We start from the raw sequence: 19,068 nt of genomic DNA, 5'->3' as shown, positions 1-19,068 counted from the left end.
AGATGGCCTTTTCGGAAAGACAAAGTGAGAGTGTGAGATTTGTGAGGATTGAAAGACATGGTCCATTTGTTTGATCAGTTTGTGATTTTGTCCAGGTCTGCAGAGAGTGAAGATGCTGCAGACTGACTATCTCATGGGTGATATATGGAGCGGCAGAGAGTGGAGTCATGAGCAAAGAGATAGAGAGAGATTGAGATTTGCTCCACGTGCTCCACGTGCTCCAGTCAGAGATACATTTGAAAACATTGTAGGAGGAGGTGGAATACAGGTGAGTTTATACAATGTAGGAAGGAAAAGCTGCACAAGATGGAATTTTATTTTTTAACGGAATGATTTATTGAGCAATTTGAAGACTGCCTTTTGAAAAGGAAGAAGGAGAGTGAGTTGTAATAGAGGAGTGAAAACAGCACGACGGGGGAAGTTTAAACATTTTAAAGCAACCGTGAACATTGTCTGGGTATTCACTGAAATGTGGGCAGGGAGACTAAGGGGGATGATGAATTGCAGAACAGGTTCAGAAGGTGGAACAGAAGAATAGGAGATTAACAAGCCAGGTGGAGCGGAGATAGTAGAAATAGGGAGTTGGATAAGTAATTTGTTAGTATGGGAGGAGTGGCCTCCTTTTTATTTTCTTTGTTAATATTTTTTTGAATGTTAGGTGAAAGCGGATCTGAGAAAGAAGTAGAAAGGTTCAAGGAGCATGGTGAATTATTCACGAATTGAAAGGTGAAGAATCGGCTGGAGAGGGAGGATATATGTTATAAATATTGTTATGAATTTTGGTAGAGCAACATCTAGAGCGAGGTAGATCTGATAGGTAGGTATTCGACTGTCGTGACAGGGACTCTACATGTAATAAGTTCTTGATGTTTAGGCGTTTGTCGGGGTAATATGTATGATTGTGGATCTACCTGGAGATTCGGGTGTTAAATAGTGAGGGATTAAAGGTAACGCCCCTGTGAGTTTCACCTAGTAGTCAAACCTTTGTCCATTATGGCACTCCAAACCACATAAACATTAGTTAGGTCCTTAGCGCAACATTAAATAATTCCTTTCCCTGACAATGACTTTGGAACAAACGGACAGGAAACCAGGCCAAAACCACCGCCACAATTGGCCGCCACCGTTTACACCTCCAAGGCCTACAAACCTCGCCTGGCACGTGTTATAACACAAGGACCGCGGGGGTCGGGGACGGGAGAGTGGAGTGATGCCGCAGAGGGCGTGACCTGGGCGAGCCGGCGAGTTGGGAGGCTTTTGATTGGCTGAGGAGTGCGCCAATGTGACGTCATCGGCCAGAGATATTAGTGACGGTCGGACGCCTTTTGGGAGAGTTGGCACGGGGAGTTGGCACGGAGAGTTGGCACTGAGGAGTTGGCACTGAGGAGTTGGCACTGAGGAGTTGGCACTGAGGAGTTGGCACTGAGGAGTTGGCAGCTGGCACTTGGCACTTGGCAGTTGGCTGCCAGCACTCCCGCGCCAGCACTCCCGCAGAGAGTTGAGTCAAGTGGAGTCGTTTGCTTTGTGCAGCCCTGCGTGGGACCTTTGGAGCAAGGGACCTCGTGGTGTGGGTGTGCCGTTGAACCGACGAGGCCTGGTGGTGCTCGGGGCCGTGGAACTTGGAGCGAGGCGTGCCGCGGGACGAAAGGAGCCGGGTGTTGGACGGCGGCCACCAAGACGACAAGGACGAGATAAGGCCGTACCCGCGAATACACTTTGCATAAAACTAAAAGACGTGTTATTTTCGTATTCATCTCCCTCGTATTGTGTTTGGAATCTGTTGTGCGTGGGATCCCAATTTAGGCTTATTAGAGTTATTAGTATTACCAGCGCGTGCTTTTTTCACTGTTATTACTTTTCAATAATAAATCCTTATATTATTTTCTGTATATATCTGAACGCAGTTTCCTGGGTGTTTCATTTTAATAGATAAGGCTGCGGAGCTTGCTGTGTCCGCCATTCCGCGCGTTTAACTTTGTGTTGATTTGGAATCCGCCATTGAGTTTTCGCCTCGGGAGTGTAAAGCCTCGCAATCGGCCATCCGCAACTGTGGTGTTAATCGCGGTTGCGTAACAAGTGGTGTCAGGAGTGTAGGATTCGAACCCGTCGGACAAATTTTTTTTTGTCCGCGGCGAGACATCGACACGGTCGGGCGTGCATTGCGCCCGACGTTCGAACGCAAAATTTTTATAGTCGAGGTGGAGAAATTTAATAATCAATTGGGCATACGGAGCGCGATATCGCGTCTTCGTCAAATTTAAATTGTGTTACTGGAATTAAAAGAAATACGTGCGCGGGAAACAATCTTCCGGAAGGCGGATGTCGGAGATGGACGAAATGGAGGTACGCAGCGAGGCCTCCGTCAGCGTCGGGAGTGAGCCGGAAATAGGGGAATTAGATGTCGAGGTGAGCCTTGGAACCTCCCCCGTCCCGAGCACCAACTTATCCCCTCCCCCATCGGGGAGTCGGGAGCAGTAGGAACGGCCCCGACAACCGACCAGATGTTGGGTCATTTGCTTCGAAAAATGGAAGGGATGGAAAACAAGTGAATCCTCTTGGATTGCGCTGAGGTTCGGGCATGGAATTTCTAGGAGGAAGTATAATTTGTATGCAATGAAAGTACATGTAATATGGGATCGAGTCAGATCGAGTAAGCTTCACCAGTGCGCGTGCGCGAATTTACGTCACGTCAGCAGCGAGAAGGCGTTCCCCAACACGAACCAATCAGGAACTGCCACGCCCACTTATATGATCTCAGAATTCCTGTGACAGGAATTAGCGTTACACTGGCTGGAAGTCAATCGCTAAAGGCGCTTCCTCAGCGCCAATAACATTAAAAAAAATATGGGAGACATGAACGCACAGTGAGCGAGCCAGTCGGGAATTGAATGACAAAATTGAAGGGATGGAAAATAACAGTGAGCGATTGGGAAAGCAGATGGGAGACATGAACGCACAGGGTGAGCGAAACCTTGTAGAAATTCGGGGAATAAATGATAAAATTGACGGGCTGGAAAATAAAATGGAGTCGCAGGGGAAGGAATGGAGGGAAGGACTGAAGGACATGAGTGACCAAATTAATGGATTGAAAGGGGAAATGAATGCTCAGAACGAGCAATTGGAGAACAAAATTGATGCCCAAACAAAAACCATGGAGGGGCAAATGGGTAGATTAGAGGAGGGTTTGAAAGAACAGATCAAAGGGATGGACAGAAAAATTGAGGGATTGAAGGGAAAAGTGAATGAACAAATGAAAGAGAGGAATGAAAAATTGGAAGGAAATTTGGAATGTGAGAGTTGTAATGGGGAATGTTTCCCACATTCTGGCCTGGTTGTTTATCGGGACCGTGTGGATGTCACAACACCCCAACCGGGGGATGAATTTGGAATTGTGCAGCACCAGGGCGGTGGTGCGGAGCAAGAGGGGGTAGAGTTTTTGGGGGTCCGTGCAATGGAGCCGGACCAGGTATTTATTGGGGATATTGATCAAAGCCTGGCGGGGCCAGGAATGATTTGTGGAAATGATGAGGATGAGGATGATTCGATCCAGCGGCTGGAGACCTGTGACAGTCCCATGGAGGTAGAGCTTGTCCAGGCCCAAAGGAGTCTGGGGGAAGAGGTGAGTTGGTCCAAGGAGGTGGTTGGAATGACCAAGGGGACGCTCACCGTACACTGCTATTTGGAAACAGAGGCTCCAAAATTGGACAACCATTTGGGGGAGTGTGTTGGCTCCGGGCTGGATTTGGATCTTGGAGGATCGGGAGATAGAGCTTCTGGAGATTTGGTCCCTGTAGGGAATTTGGATCAACTGCAGGGAGGGGCAGAACAACCGGTGGTAGAGGTTGTTCCCTGCAGCTGCGGTTTGGCAGTGGGAATGAAAATTTGTAAAATAAAATTTAAAATAAAATTACAATGGGAACTTGATTTGGAGCAGCCATGGTTGGGATTGGTCCCCGGGCTGCGGGATCTGGATATGGAGAGGTCATGGGTGATGGCCTCGGGCAAAAGTTGCCCCTTTCAAAATTTGGGTATGCCAGCCAGCTGGGGGGCTGTGATGGCGAGATTTGGACGTGGGGTCCAGCCTTGGGTGTCGAGGTACGACCTGGGTCCCACGGGGGGTCTGGTGGAGTGTGGCGTCCCTTGTCCGTCGGGGCGCCGTCCGAGCTGGTGGCTCGGGCCGGCAGGGTCACCGGACCCTGGTGGGGGTTAAGACCTCCAGAGGGGTCCGAGGTGGTTTCTCAAGCCTGGGTTGGCATTTATTGAGGACCACTAGGGGGAGGTGTTGTGGGTCGCGCTTTGTTGGTGGCACCGCAGATGGCCAGCTTGGGCCTGATGTGATCACCCGGGCATGCGACCTGACACCCTCTCCCTGAGACTTTGGGACAACTGGCATGTGATGACCTGCCATGCCGTGTTGGTCGATGGACGCGGGTCAAACCGAATGGACAGGGATGGAGATAGCCTGCCGGACAACCATTGGGGCATCTGTGGAACGTGATGGTGTGAGTGACCTTCCACAGATGCTCCGTTATGATTTATGGACTCTCGGGTTGGGAAGAGAGCCATGGGGATGTGAATCGGGAGATGTGTAACGAGCCGAGCATATGGGCCATGCTCGGCTGGCATGTGTATGGCAAAGCATCCTTCTTTGGTGAGGTTAGTGAAATGTGACAAATGGTTGGCATGGGTAATCTGTGGGTTAGATGCAAATTTAAGGGTGGATTTTGAAATGTCATGATTGACACTGTACAGTGACGCCATTATTGATCCAGGTGTGCAGACCAAAGTGTTGGAGGCTGTGATGAAATTAATAGGGTAGCAAGACACAGCTTTCAACTGGTTGCGGGGGCAACTGTGCTGATATTTGGGACGCGGGATGATGGGGATGTAGTTGTGTAGCCTGAGGGTCAACGTGGTGCTGTGCGTGTCCGAGGTGTGTGGACCATGTCTTCTGGGTGGGTCTCCTGGTGGAGCATGGCTGTTGACTGGACCTTGGTGTGGTCAAGTGTGGGTGAGCACTGGGGGGCTGCAGTTCTGTAGGCGGACTGGGGGATGATGGGGAGGTGCAGGGGACGTGGCTGTAGGGATGCCACGCACTGCGACCGTGCCCCCCAGGGCCGAGGTTGTGTGTGCGGTAGTGTGTGTTGTGGCAGCAAGTGCTCACCACATTGGCCAGCTGGGGCTGCTGCAGCTGTGTTCCTCGCAGGGGGGCCGAAGGATGGATGGTGGGTCGCGCCCTTATGGACACTCATGGGCCATGTTGGCGTTTTGACTGCTCACCTTGTCCCGGTGACCCTTGCACGGTAGAGGTGCAGAGCTGTCGTGGCCACAGGTAGTTGTGTAGCGAGGATCACGTTGGATGCGGATCCACATACCTGCCAGTGTAGTGGGGACAAAAGAGAAATTTGGGAGTATTTGGTAGGCCCAATGTGAAATTTTGGGATTTTGAGGGTGGATGACACTCTTGGACCGACCAACCTGCAACTACCTGCACTTGAGGTGAGTGTTTTGAGGAGTACTGTCCCAGGCTTCAGGACTTGCTTTGTAAATTGGGGACATGTAATTTGGAGTTGGGAGGCGGGTGAGAATGATGACATGGCCGGTGAGGGGATGGAATGGGAGCCACACAGTGTCTTGTGGGTGGCGTATGTTTTTGTGTTGTGGTTCTGTGTTTTGATGTGGTTGTGAGAGTGGAACCTGGAGAGTGAGTGATGATTATTGGAGATAATGAAGGGTGATAATTGTGCTTTTTGGAAATGTGCTAATGGAAATGTGTAAGGATTCAATGATTCGAACTGTGAATGGGATTTCACATTGGCAGGCCATGGCAAGCCTTGTAACACCTTTTACACCAAGAATTGTACTGAATTGTGCTGAGTTGTGTGGAGAATTGAATGGCAGCGGGGGAGGAAGTGTGTTTTGGGGTCTTGTGGGTGGGGAAGGTGTGTGTGTCCGCAGGTACAGAGCAAGCTCTGAGGAGCGATGCCTGCGGGCCCCCCTCTGCGGCAATTACCCCTGGCAGCCGGTGGTAACTGGAAATTGGGGCTCGTCGGTGGAGGGTCTGTTTGGGCGCCGCGGGGTGAGGAAGTCCCCCGGCGACCCGTGTTGCTGCGCGGAAGCAAGAGGCAAAGGAGCCTGGTGTGTGTGGAGACCCTCACCGGCGAGGTAACGGCGGAAAGGGGCTGTTGGGCTGTCACGGGGCCAAGAGGTAAAGGGGGGGGGGGGGGGCAATGAACTTGTAAGTCGGTTGACTTGTTTTTGGGACTGCGGGCACCACAGCCTGATGCGCCCCCACCATCTTTTTGTGCGGTACCTCCCCGCTGCCTAGTTGAGGAATGCACACACATGCGAATGACATCAATGCCATGGTCCTGCAGGGGGGGTGTATTGAGAAGAACCTTATTGATTTTTGAAATGCCTTGATGACCTATGGAATGAGAATGAGTGGTTAAGGGGTTGTGTTGTACGAAGGTGGGCGAAATCCACCGAGCCATGTCACTCACCTATAACATCTGGACAGGGCCCGTGGAAATTTGGGGGGATGCATTGGGGATGGCCCCGCAGGTAAGGTTGTGTCTTGTGGCATCCACCGGGGGACGCGGTCTGTAGATTGGGGTCGGTACAAATGTTTATAGAGTTTTTGGAATTTTCTGGTTATGGTTAAGTTTTGTGGTTAAGTTAGTGTTGCGTGTTGTTTGTTTCCTCCCTCCACAGGAGCGATGGAATGAAGATCAATGTACATACTTGCATGATGGTTAAGGGGTTTAGCATGTTAAGGAAGTGTAGGTAGGTAGTCCGACTCACTTCCCACAGCCTTTCCTGATTTATTTCATAGGTTAATTAAGTATGTGACAGAAAGTGTTAAGGCTGGAATGGTAGCGCCTGCGGTGAACCTTGCAGGAGCTACGGTTCCGGGGGGGGGGGGGGGCTGTGTTATGAATTTTGGTAGAGCAACATTTAGAGCGAGGTAGATCTGATAGGTAGGTATTCGACTGTCGTGACAGGGACTCTACATGTAATAAGTTCTTGATGTTTAGGCGTTTGTCGGGGTAATATGTATGATTGTGGATCTACCTGGAGATTCGGGTGTTAAATAGTGAGGGATTAAAGGTAACGCCCCTGTGAGTTTCACCTAGTAGTCAAACCTTTGTCCATTATGGCACTCCAAACCACATAAACATTAGTTAGGTCCTTAGCGCAACATTAAATAATTCCTTTCCCTGACAATGACTTCGGAACAAACGGACAGGAAACCAGGCCAAAACCACCGCCACAATTGGCCGCCACCGTTTACACCTCCAAGGCCTACAAACCTCGCCTGGCACGTGTTATAACACAAGGACCGCGGGGGTCGGGGACGGGAGAGTGGAGTGATGCCGCAGAGGGCGTGACCTGGGCGAGCCGGCGAGTTGGGAGGCTTTTGATTGGCTGAGGAGTGCGCCAATGTGACGTCATTGGCCAGAGATATTAGCGACGGTCGGACGCCTTTTGGGAGAGTTGGCACGGAGAGTTGGCACTGAGGAGTTGGCAGCTGGCACTTGGCACTTGGCAGTTGGCTGCCAGCACTCCCGCGCCAGCACTCCCGCAGAGAGTCGAGTCAAGTGGAGTCGTTTGCTTTGTGCAGCCCTGCGTGGGACCTTTGGAGCAAGGGAGCTCGTGGTGTGGGTGTGCCGTTGAACCGACGAGGCCTGGTGGTGCTCGGGGCCATGGAACTTGGAGCGAGGCGTGCCGCGGGACGAAAGGAGCCGTGTGTTGGACGGCGGCCACCAAGACGACAAGGACGAGATAAGGCCGTACCCGCGAATACACTTTGCATAAAACTAAAAGACGTGTTATTTTCGTATTCATCTCCCTCATATTGTGTTTGGAATCTGTTGTGCGTGGGATCCCAATTTAGGCTTATTAGAGTTATTAGTATTACCAGCGCGTGCTTTTTTCACTGTTATTACTTTTCAATAATAAATCCTTATATTATTTTCTGTATATATCTGAACGCAGTTTCCTGGGTGTTTCATTTTAATAGATAAGGCTGCGGAGCTTGCTGTGGCCGCCATTCCGCGCGTTTAACTTTGTGTTGATTTGGAATCCGCCATTGAGTTTTCGCCTCGGGAGTGTAAAGCCTCGCAATCGGCCATCCGCAACTGTGGTGTTAATCGCGGTTGCGTAACAATATATAACAACTGATAAAAAGCGTTAATTTGTTCTCCTGGTGTCTACGGACGTCTCCGGGTGGACAGCACAGATGAAGTACGCTAAACATAAAAACGGCAACCACAAAGATTTACCTTTAAATAGTCTTCCATCAATGTGAAAATCAAGCAGTAACTCATGGAAATGTGGAAACCACTGAGAGCAAACAAAATGTCGACTTTACACTTGCAATTATACAGTTTGACATTGCAGACGTTTGATTTGAGTTCCAACCACGACGTTTGATTTGCTGTTTTTTTAATAAGTATATTTTATCGGTATACTGATATACCTATCTATTAATACAATGAAAGTATATCGCACAAAAAAGTTAGTCAATAAAAAAATGAGTATGTAAAAACAAAAAGGGAGCTCTTTCTCATGTAACGCCATGGCTTGCAAAAGCAGCCTGAATAGTGTTCACCAAGTGCTGGTTCACCTCATTAATCATATTCAAAAAGGGTGTTATACAACACAACATGCATTTTAAAGGCCATTTTCCCTGCTAGAGCGGGGGTTAGCCTTGCGGTCCCCATGACAATCTTCTCCATTTTGCCCTATTTTCTGCATCTCTCCTTGTTAACCCCCTTGCCCGCATTTCTTCTTCCACCATCTTTAGCCAAGTCTTTCTCGGTCTTCCCCGTCTTCTACTTCCTTCTACATTCATGTCCATCACTCTTCTCAACCTGTCACTTTCATCCTTCCTCAACACATGACCAAACCATCTCAACCTGTTCCTCTTCACAGCATCAATCACAGGCTCTATTCCCATCATCTTTCGCAATTCATCATTTGTCTTCCTCTCTCTCAACGATACTCCGCACATCCACCGAACCATTCGCATTTCCACCCTTTCCAGCCTTCGTTGCTGCTCTACGTTTATTACCCATGTCTCGCTCCCATAAATCATAACACTTCTCACACATGCAGCATACACCTTTCCCTTCAGCTTCAACGACACTCCTCTCATCATCAGCACGCCACTCGATTCCCGAAACTTCTTCCATGCACATCTCACTCGAGCAACCGTTGCCGAGTCTGATCCACCTTCTCCATTCAGCATGTCTCCGAGGTAGCAAAATGTTTTCACACCTTCCAGGTTCACGCCGTCTCCAAGATCCAACTCAACATTTCCTCCATCTGCAGCTCCCTCTGTGCACACCTTACATTTGAATGTAGCTGCCACACTGGTTAATGACCCTCTCAGACCACTACATTTTTGATGAACCCACTCAGCGCACATTGTACACTGAATGGAGTTCACTCCGACACCCTTCCTACACACAGCACAGGGCCACTTCCCAGTTCTTTCCACCTCACCACATGCTTTACCACTTGCCATCACCTTCGTCTTTCCGATATTCACCTTCAGACCTTTTGTCTCCATACATTCCTTCCACGTGTTCATCTTTTCCTTCAGTCCATCCATACTTTCCGCATTCAACACCAGATCATCTGCATACAACAACTCCCACGGTAAACCCTCCTTTACGTTCTGAGCCAGCACCTCCATCACAGCTACAAATAGTAGTGGACTTAGTACCGACCCCTGATGCACTCCCACCTTCACCTCAAACTCACCACTGTTCCCGTCCTTCGTCCTTACAGCTGTGCGCGCTCTTTTGTACATTGCCATCACTACTCTGATCAACCATTCCTCCACTCCTAACTTCCTCAATGCCCATGTCAATACTTTGCGTGGAACCCGATCGAATGCTTTCTCCAGATCAACAAACCCAAGAAACAACTTCTTCCTCTTCTCCATGTACTTCTCCTGCAACTGCCTCACAATGAAAAGCGCGTCTGTCGTTCCTCTTCCTGGCATAAATCCAAACTGCATTTCGTCAATCTTCACTTTCTTCCTTATCCTCCTCTCCAACACCCTTTCCAATACCTTCATTCCATGCTCCAATAACTTTATCGCTCGGTACGAGCCACACTCCAGAGGGTCACCTTTCCCCTTGTATAGAGGGACGAGGGTACTCAGTTCCCAATCCACTGGAATGCGGCCTTCTTTCACCACCAGATTACAGATCTCTGTCATTCTCTTCACACCCCAACTTCCTGCTGCCTTCAACATATCTCCCACAACTCCCGTCGGCCCTCCCGCTTTTCTACCCTTCATTGCTTTTATCGCTTCCTCAACTTCCTTCTCAGTTATCTTCTCTGCCGGTCCTAAAACTGGGTTACTCTCTATGTTGCCATCCCATTCATTCTCTGTATTCAACAGCATTTCCATATATCTTTTCCATCTTCCTTTAATTCCATCTGGGTCGACAACGATTTGTCCCACTTCATCCTTCAAGCAGCTCACCCCCATCACATCACACCTCTCTTTCGCTATCTGCTTTGCAATCCTGAATACTGCTTTCTGACCCTCTTCCGAATCCAAGCGTTCTCCGAACATTTTCCTACATGCCTCCTGCGCCTTTGCTACCTCTTTCTTTGCAGCCTTCCTGGCTGCCTTATAACTTTCATGCTCTGCTGTTTCTGCTCCCGTACCCTTCGCCTTCTGCCACTCCTTGAACTTCTTCCTCTTCTCGTCAATCCTCTTTCCAACTTCATCATCCCACCACCATGTTTCCGAGTGCCTCGGTGGTCCTTTTGTCCATCCACATACCTCACCAACGGCTCCCAACAGACTAGCTTTCATTGACATCCAACCACTTTCAAGCTCAACCACATCATCCTCGACCCTACTCAGCCTCTCTTTTAATGCCTCCCTTACTGTCACCTCTTTCAACCTCCACACCTTCATTCTCGGTTGGTACTTCACCCGCCGAGCTCTCCTCGCACCTTTCACCCTTACGTCGCAGACAACCAAGTGGTGCTGTGAAACAGCCTCCTCCCCCGGGATCACCTTTGTGTCTCGGAGGTGCCCCCTATCTCGCCTACGCACCATCAGGTAGTCAACGGTTGTCGTCGACCCACCTGACGTGTATGTAACAAGCTTATTATCCTCTTTCTGGAACTGAGTATTACAAATCAACAAATCAGCTCCATCAGCAAACTCCAAAATCCTTTCACCTTCTCCATTTCTCACACCATATCCGTAACCCCCATGAACTCCGTCAAAACCATCCATACTCCTTCCCACATGTCCATTTAGGTCTCCTCCTACCACAACAACTTCCTCATCTTTCACGTTTTCCATCAGCTTCTCTATCGCACACCAGAACTTGTCCTTCTCTTCATCGCTCCGACCAACCTGCGGAGCATATCCCGAGATGACGTTCACCAAGAGCTTTCCAATCATCATTTTCACCATCATCAACCTATCACTCACTCTAGTCACACTCACCACACTGTCTACAAACTCCTCAGAAAACAGGACACCAACACCATTCACGCCCTCCAGGCACCCTTGCCACACAAACTTGTATTTCTGTCCCTGCCTACCCTTAACCATTCTCACACCACTTCCCTTCCATCTCGTCTCTTGCACACAACATATGTCCACTCTTCTTCTGACCAATACTTCCACCACTTCTCCTGATCTCCCTGTCATTGTCCCTACATTCCATGTCCCAAACCTCAGAAACCGATCTCCACTTCGGGCTGTACCCTGCCCACATGTAGTTGTAATAATTGTCATGGTTCTCTTTTTGAGGCAATGTTTTTTATGGCCGGATGCCCTTCCTGACGCCAACCCTCTTAGTCGCCTCCTACGACACGCAGGGATACGGCGTAGCTATTCTTATCCAGGGTATACACTGGGAAACGTTTAAAACATGGAAATCCTGGGGGGGGGGGGGGGGGGGGGGAGGGGGGATCACCGCTGCGGTTTAAACATATTTAAATAAATATTTAAACAAAACCATGAAAACAATCTGGGAAAAGTCTCTAAGTGAGAACGTGGATTTGAGGAAGCAGGAGCAGAGGTGAAAGAACAAACGAGAATATAGGGGGCGGGCACAAGTCGAGACGAGGAGGCCGCACGAGACACCAGGCCGCACGAGGCGCGGACAAAGAAACGACTAATTACACACAAATTTGCAACAACTACAAAACCAAAACCAAATAGAAACACACAATAACACATACACAACAAAATACGCAGCGGAAATTTGACAAAGAAACGAACGGGATAAAGAAACGAACGTGTTATAACCCACCCAAACTTCCCCGGCCTTGTGACTAATTAATTAAGTACACAGGCATTTCTCACTTCATTTGTGGAGCCCTCACCAAGCGGCTTAAGCACTCCAGCAAGCACTCCAATGAAACGGGTGATAAGGAATGGCTGGCTTGGCAAGCTGATTGCTTCTGGTTGAAATGGCTGGCTTGGCAAGCTGATTGCTTTTGGTTGAAATGGCTGAAAATGTTTGGGACACCACCTCTTAAATACTTTAAAATATATGCAATCTGGGTCCATCATCTCGAGCAGAGGTTCCCAAACGTTTTTGGTGGCGACCCTGAATACAATGTTGTCCTGACCTGGCGACCCTTAACGCTGTACATGCAGTTTATGACCTATCATTTTGATACGTTGTGTTTATTCATATTGTTTTAGTGAATTAATTCCCAACACCTAATGATTTTCAAAGAGTTTTTAATTGGACAAAATGAAAAACAAATTTACATGAAAATGAGACTTTAATACACAATCAAAGATTTTCTCAGTGGCTACCATGATACTGCTTCATTTTGTGGGTAAGCTCTATGTTTGGTTTAATGTTGATGGACAGAGCACAAGCAGACATTCTGAGGACCCACGTGGTTCCTTGCATTAGTCTTGATTGCAACAAGACCTGAAAATCCTTGTTCACAGAGAAATATTGTTGGAAAAAGGAGAAGAGCTTTTTCAGCCTTCTGAGTCAGAATGGGCTTATCCTCAAGTTGGGTCCAAAATTTCGAATAACCACCTTTAGAACCACCTTTAGAGGCCATTTTTCCCCGCAAGCGGGGGTTGGCCTTTTTCGGGAACTGTGGTTGTTGTTGTTTTTTCGGTCCCCTTTTTGAAGCAATGTTTTACGGCCGGATGCCCTTCCTGACGCCAACCCTTTTTGCCGCCTTTAACGACAAGCAGGGAATTACCAGTGAGCTGGTACTCAATTAGCCGACCTCGGAAGGATGACAGGCTGAGTCAACCCCCCTGGCATTAATTCAGCGATTGACCGGGATTCGAACCCAGGATCCTAGGATCCTAAGCCGGCACCCTAGCCGCTAGCCCAACACCAGGGATCAGCCCAACACCAAAATTTCGAATATGGGAGCTTTTCAAAGCGTTGCTTCTGCACTTGATTTTCCTGGAGTTCTATAAGTTCTTCTTGAAATCCGGGAATATCTTCTCCGACTTCAACTGACGTCCACATTGAACACATTTCTGATCCAACTATGCTTCTTGGGGTCGACGTTTTCTGGAAAATACTTGTCCGTTTCTTCCTGAAGGTTCTTCAGATGATCTTCGAATATACTTTTGACATCAACAAGGGATATTTCCGACGCATCTTCCAGCACAGCACTCCGTTCTGGAACGGCAGCCGTTTTTCCTTTAGCCAGTTTTTCTCTCCAAAGAGCAAGCTTTTTCTTGAATGAGGCAATTTTTTCACGTATGCCCACCACGGTATGATTACGGCCTTGCATGCCTGAATTCAGGTGCATGAAGATGTCACCCAAATAGGCAAGCTTTGCCAGCCAAGCAGCATCTTTAAAGCAGTCTGCCAGTGCATGGCTCTTCTCACGTAAAAAAAATTCAATTTCCGTTTTTAGTTCAATAACTCTTCCGAGAATCTTCCCTCGAGAGAGCCAATGAACAACAAAGTGGAACAGCAAGATCTGGTGATGTGATCCCATCTCTTCACACATTTTATGGAAAATGTGTGAGCTTAAAGCCCTGGCCTTGACAAAATTCACAACTTGGAGAGCATTATAGAGAACTACATGGAGGTTCGGTTGCAAACGTTGAGTGGCAAGGTTTTCCCGATGTAAGAAATAGTGAATTATTATGATATCAGGGTTTTCTGCTTTAACACGAGTAACTAAACCCAAATGACTTCCCATCATGGATGGAGCTCCGTCAGTGCACACAGCCAAACAATTCAACCAGTCTAGATTATGTTTCTTGAAAAAATGATTCATCATATTTAAGATGTCTTCTCCAGTGGTGGTACTTGACAGGGCATTGCAGAAAAGAAATTCTTCCAGAATGTCGTCTTCTCCTCTGTACCTTACAAAAACCATAAGTTGAGCTTCACCTGCAATGTCTACTGATTGATCCGTATGCAATGAAAATTTTCCTGCTTTTTTCAGTGCCACAATCAATTGAGCCAAAATATCATCTGAAATTAGATCAATTCGACATTTGATGCTATTGTCAGAAAGTGGTACCAATTCAATCTTCTTGGCAACATCTGCTCCGCAAACAGTTTTCACCATTGCCACTGCTGCTGGCTTCACCAGCTCCTCTCCAATGTTATGGGGGCTTTTTGCGTCTTGCAATATATCACGCCACTTCAAAGGATGCCAAGGAAGATTTCTCCAAAGAAAAGGCTGAACTCGAGGGAACATCAATCCGATTTCGTTTTACCTGTTCTTCTTTGTCCTCCCAGTAACTCAGTGGCTTTTCGACAAAGTTTGGATGAACTGAATGCAAATAACGCTTCAATTTGTTTTCCTTCATAGATTCATACTGTAGTTGTGTTTTGCGTTGGGCCATTTTTCCAGTTAAAGACCAGACCTGGAATGAAGAGAGTTATAAATTATAACATTTTTAGAAGACATCGGAAATTGTTCAAAAAGTTAAAAATAACCAATTCTAAAGTTAATTATTAATTATTGTATTATTCGACTCCACACACAGTAACATTTATCAAAAACGCACGTAAATAAAGACAAGTAAGGTGCAGGCAATACCTACTTTGTTTGTAGTAACTAGATCTCAGCCTCCAGTAAACAAGTGAAAGCACGACTGTCAGATTGTGAACTGTCGACACATGTGAAAATCGAATTTCTTCTATGCCAAAAATTGGTTTTCTAGAACATTCTTGAATGATTCAGAATAAAAAAGTAATTTTGGCAACAGAATATAATAAAATAAACTCCAGTGATAAAACTCATCTGGAACAGTTATGAATGTATCAAATTCAAACATTTTAAATTTAAATAAAAACGTTTAACGAATATAAACAGTGCATTTGATAATTAAGCTCAAAACGCCATCTATAATATCGCATTCAGATAAGAATGCTACTTAACAACATGCTCCTCGCTGGTCTGCTTGACGCACGAGTATTGGACGTGAACAGACTCAAACATTATTATATTAAGCATATATGGATGCTATATTATCCACAACTATTCTACTTTAATTACTATTTAAATAATCCTTCATATTGTGCCAGTGAAGTAATCCCCTTATCACACTGTAATATTTATTCTTTTGAGACCGTCCTGCGACCCTCAGGAACATCCTTGCGACCCTCTTTTGGGTCGCGACCATGGGTTTGGGAACCACTGATCTGGAGGGAATTTTAAAAACAGATCGCAAGTACAGTGGAGTGACACCCTATCCCATGGAAGTATGAATGAAATGAAAAAATTATTATTAAGTGAAATAAAAAAAACTAACCCCAGAAGGAGAATGACAGCCTCGCTTAAATAAATGAATATATGCACTTAGTGAAAAGAATCGCTGATATGGTAAATTTTGGCAGATTTCACACCAGATTTGGACATTTATTTAGTCTACAGGATCCAATCCTCATACCCGAATCCAGATTTTGATGATAAGCTCCAAATATGTAATGATAATCAATCATGTTTCCAAGGCAAGTCATGTTTGATTAGGCCGAAACAAAATGGCAGCTTAATAACCCAGCGAGTGTCAGTGGGCTGACCAAGATGGCGGGCCACCATATTGGTAAGGCTTTTTCGGGTTTTTCTTATGAGCACCTCGTTAATCATCTTCAAAAAAGGTGTTGTAATACACCCACACACACAGTTTTCATCCTTGCAATCTGTTGGAGGTCCAAGTGTATGCATAAAAGTTTGGGGCCGCTAGGTTTCATGGTGGTTTTTTGGGGTTTTTTTGGTTTTGTTTTTGTTTTTTTTGGATACAGGATCGAGGCTCGTGAAAGAGCTAACATTTATCACACAGAAAATCAAACAGACACAAAACGTATAATAAGGGTAGCGGTAGACAAGATGGGGAGAGAAGTGGAAGCACACAAACAACATTTGAGAGCAGGGACATCGGGAGATCTGTGGGAGGGCTTGGGGGGAGGAGGTGTGGGAAGGGGGGGAGGGGTGGGAGAAGTATAAAACACAAGGACACTGCAAGGAATTCCATGAAGGAAGTTGGTATTTCAAAAAAGTGAATCTGGGGTGAAATTAGCGGTGGTAGAAAAGATCAAGGTTTTGGATGGGGGTGAACGGCTGTTTTAAAGACCTGGAGGGAGGAGTGGGATTGAAGAGAGTGAGGGAGTTTGTTCCAGAGGTGGGAGAAAAGAGGAATGAAGGAGTGAAGGTGAGCAGAGAGTCTTGATTTTGGCAGTTTAACCATAAGAGGGTTGCAGGCAGATCTTGTGCGACCTGTAGGAATATTTGGGGGACAGAGCCCAGAGAGAGCTGGGGGAGCAAGGCCGGAGAGGAGTCGGTAGAAGACAGAAAGACCACCAACCTGCCTGCGGTGAGTAAGTGAAAGGCCCTCGGAGTTAGCTTCATCACGGTAGATTCCAATGATTATGAAAGCTTTGGTTTCAACGGAGATGGACGGATGGAGTTATGGATGGAGTTTGGAGTTGTGGAGGAGAAGGCGGACGGATGGACGGATGCACACTGTCTTTTATTATTATAGATGATTCCACTCTGCCGTGACATCCCTCATCCTTCATTCAGACAGGTTACAACCTCTTCCCTCTCTTTAGATTGACAAAATGATAAACTGGTCAAACACTTGGAATATGTCTTTTAAGCCTGAGAAATCCCACACACTCACTCTCTCTCTCTCTCTCTCCAAAATGACCATCTGGAACCCCTCCCACCTACTTTCTCAACAACTCTCTCAGAGGTTCAGTCATTCAAACTCTTGGATCTCACTCAGCCATGATCTCTCTTGGGCGGGCCACATTTCAAAGCTGGCCTCCAAAGTCAGCTGCCAACTGGGCATCATCCGTCGTGCAAAGTCCTTCCTTGGTACACTTGAGCTTCTATCCTCATACAAGGCTTTCTTCCGCATCTTGATGGAGCAAAGCTCTTCAAGCTCTCCCTTCCGGGCTGGCTTCCCTGCCTCACTTCTTGCTCAGCTTGTCGCCATGGATTCCAAGGCTTTCAAGATTATTAGAATCTCTCGCAATGAAGCTGTCTATGGGCCTATCACTTAGCCATCGCTGACAGGTCAGTCAGTGTTCTGTCTTCTTCCACCTCATTTCTCGTCTTGCACCCTCTTCCCTCTCCTTGCTTTGCCTCCGCTCCTACCCCTCCCCCCCAGGTATCTGCAGGATGCACGTGGTCCATGAGCAACCCCCTACTAGTGGAACTACCAAAATCCAGAACCACTGCTCACCTCCACTCATTTGTTCCTCTTTTTTTCCCACTTGTGGTACCAACTTTCACACTCTTTCTTCTCATTCTTCCCTCCAGGCCTTCAAGACAGGTGTATACCACCATCTAAAATCATCGCCCATTCAATACTATGATCTTTTTTCCACCCGTTGAACCCGCCCCCTCCCCAACCCCCCCAACCGTCACAAAATTTTGCTTCTGTATCCATCTTGTCCACCCTTTGCGTTCTCCCCTACCCCATATCGTTACCCGCATCCCTTGTTTATTTGTCCATTTTCTCCTTACGTCCTGCTGTTGGTGTTTCCCCCTTCTCCTGCTGTTCCTTTTGTTATGTTGCGTCTTGATCTTTTCTGTGTTCAAGCTCGTCCACGAGCCTTGACTATGTATACAAAAAATATTTTTAAAATGGCCAGAATGGGAATCGTAGTGTAAAGGGGCTCAGATGTGAATCTGACTCCTGTGTGACTGTCCTGTCCTCCTGTGTCCTCCTGTCCTCCTGTCCTGTCCTCCTGTGTCCTCCTGTCCTCCTGTGTGACTAATTTATTATTGAGAGGAACGCACACAAAAGCAGCAGTGCATGGACCCAATTGGTGAATTAACTGCTGCACTGAGCGGCTTGCAGCGCTTGTAAGTGACATCGCCTCTAAGTAAGCTCAGGCGTCCTGGGAGTTTATCTCTGTCTGTCTTGGGTCACCCATTAGGGAGACTCGGCCATGCTACAACTACGTAACAAAATGCACAACTGATACAAACAATTGTATTTTCTTTTACAGAGAGGAATTACCAAACGATGAAAAGGAATGCACAAAAGAAAAGCAAGATTTGGCTGAAGCTCTCTCAGAATGCATCAACATGCTGAACCTGTTGACGCAGAATACGACATCCGACAAGAATGTTGAACAATTTCTGACACTTATTGCAACTCTCTCGCAAGTTTTGAATCGAGCTTTAAATCTTGATTCATCAAAGGTTTGTTTTCTTCTTTACAATCAAGAAATGTTTTGTAGCATAATGCCTTTGGCTTATTTCAAGTACTGAGATAGAATTTGGCATAAGGTTTTCTCCTTGCTCTAAATAGGATAATTACACATGTTAAAGTATGGTGTATGTGTGGGTAAGGTAAAACAAATGGGTGAACTGGTCATTTTCCTATCTTGAGAACTTAACTAAAACAATCTTGGCCTAAGCCTTCAAAATTATTTCATTTTTAAAGAACCTTTTAAGTTTGAAGTTTTTGAGAAAATATGAATATGAATTAGGGGCAGGTGGAGTTCGGGTGAGCAATCAATTGATTAAAACAAAAAAGGGAGTGAAAGGGGGGAGAAGAAGGATACATTGCAAACTATAACGGCACTCAGTAGAGCACATACCTCC

At 46.9% G+C, this 19,068-nt stretch overlaps 1 protein-coding gene across 1 annotated transcript in view; it reads left to right on the top strand.

Moving 5' to 3' along the window:
* RNF213 (ring finger protein 213) overlaps window positions 1–19,068 on the top strand; it is a 391,778-nt gene that overhangs the window by 39,598 nt on the left and 333,112 nt on the right. The window contains exon 5 of the mRNA XM_078781285.1: window positions 18,468–18,663. Coding sequence (XP_078637411.1) covers window positions 18,468–18,663 — 196 coding nt within the window. The remainder of the gene's footprint in view (window positions 1–18,467; window positions 18,664–19,068) is intronic.

Source organism: Myxine glutinosa, chromosome 7 (assembly GCF_964187855.1).
Source record: "Myxine glutinosa chromosome 7, kmMyxGlut1.1, whole genome shotgun sequence".
Taxonomy (NCBI): domain Eukaryota; kingdom Metazoa; phylum Chordata; class Myxini; order Myxiniformes; family Myxinidae; genus Myxine; species Myxine glutinosa.
This window is presented reverse-complemented; position numbering and strand designations above follow the sequence as displayed.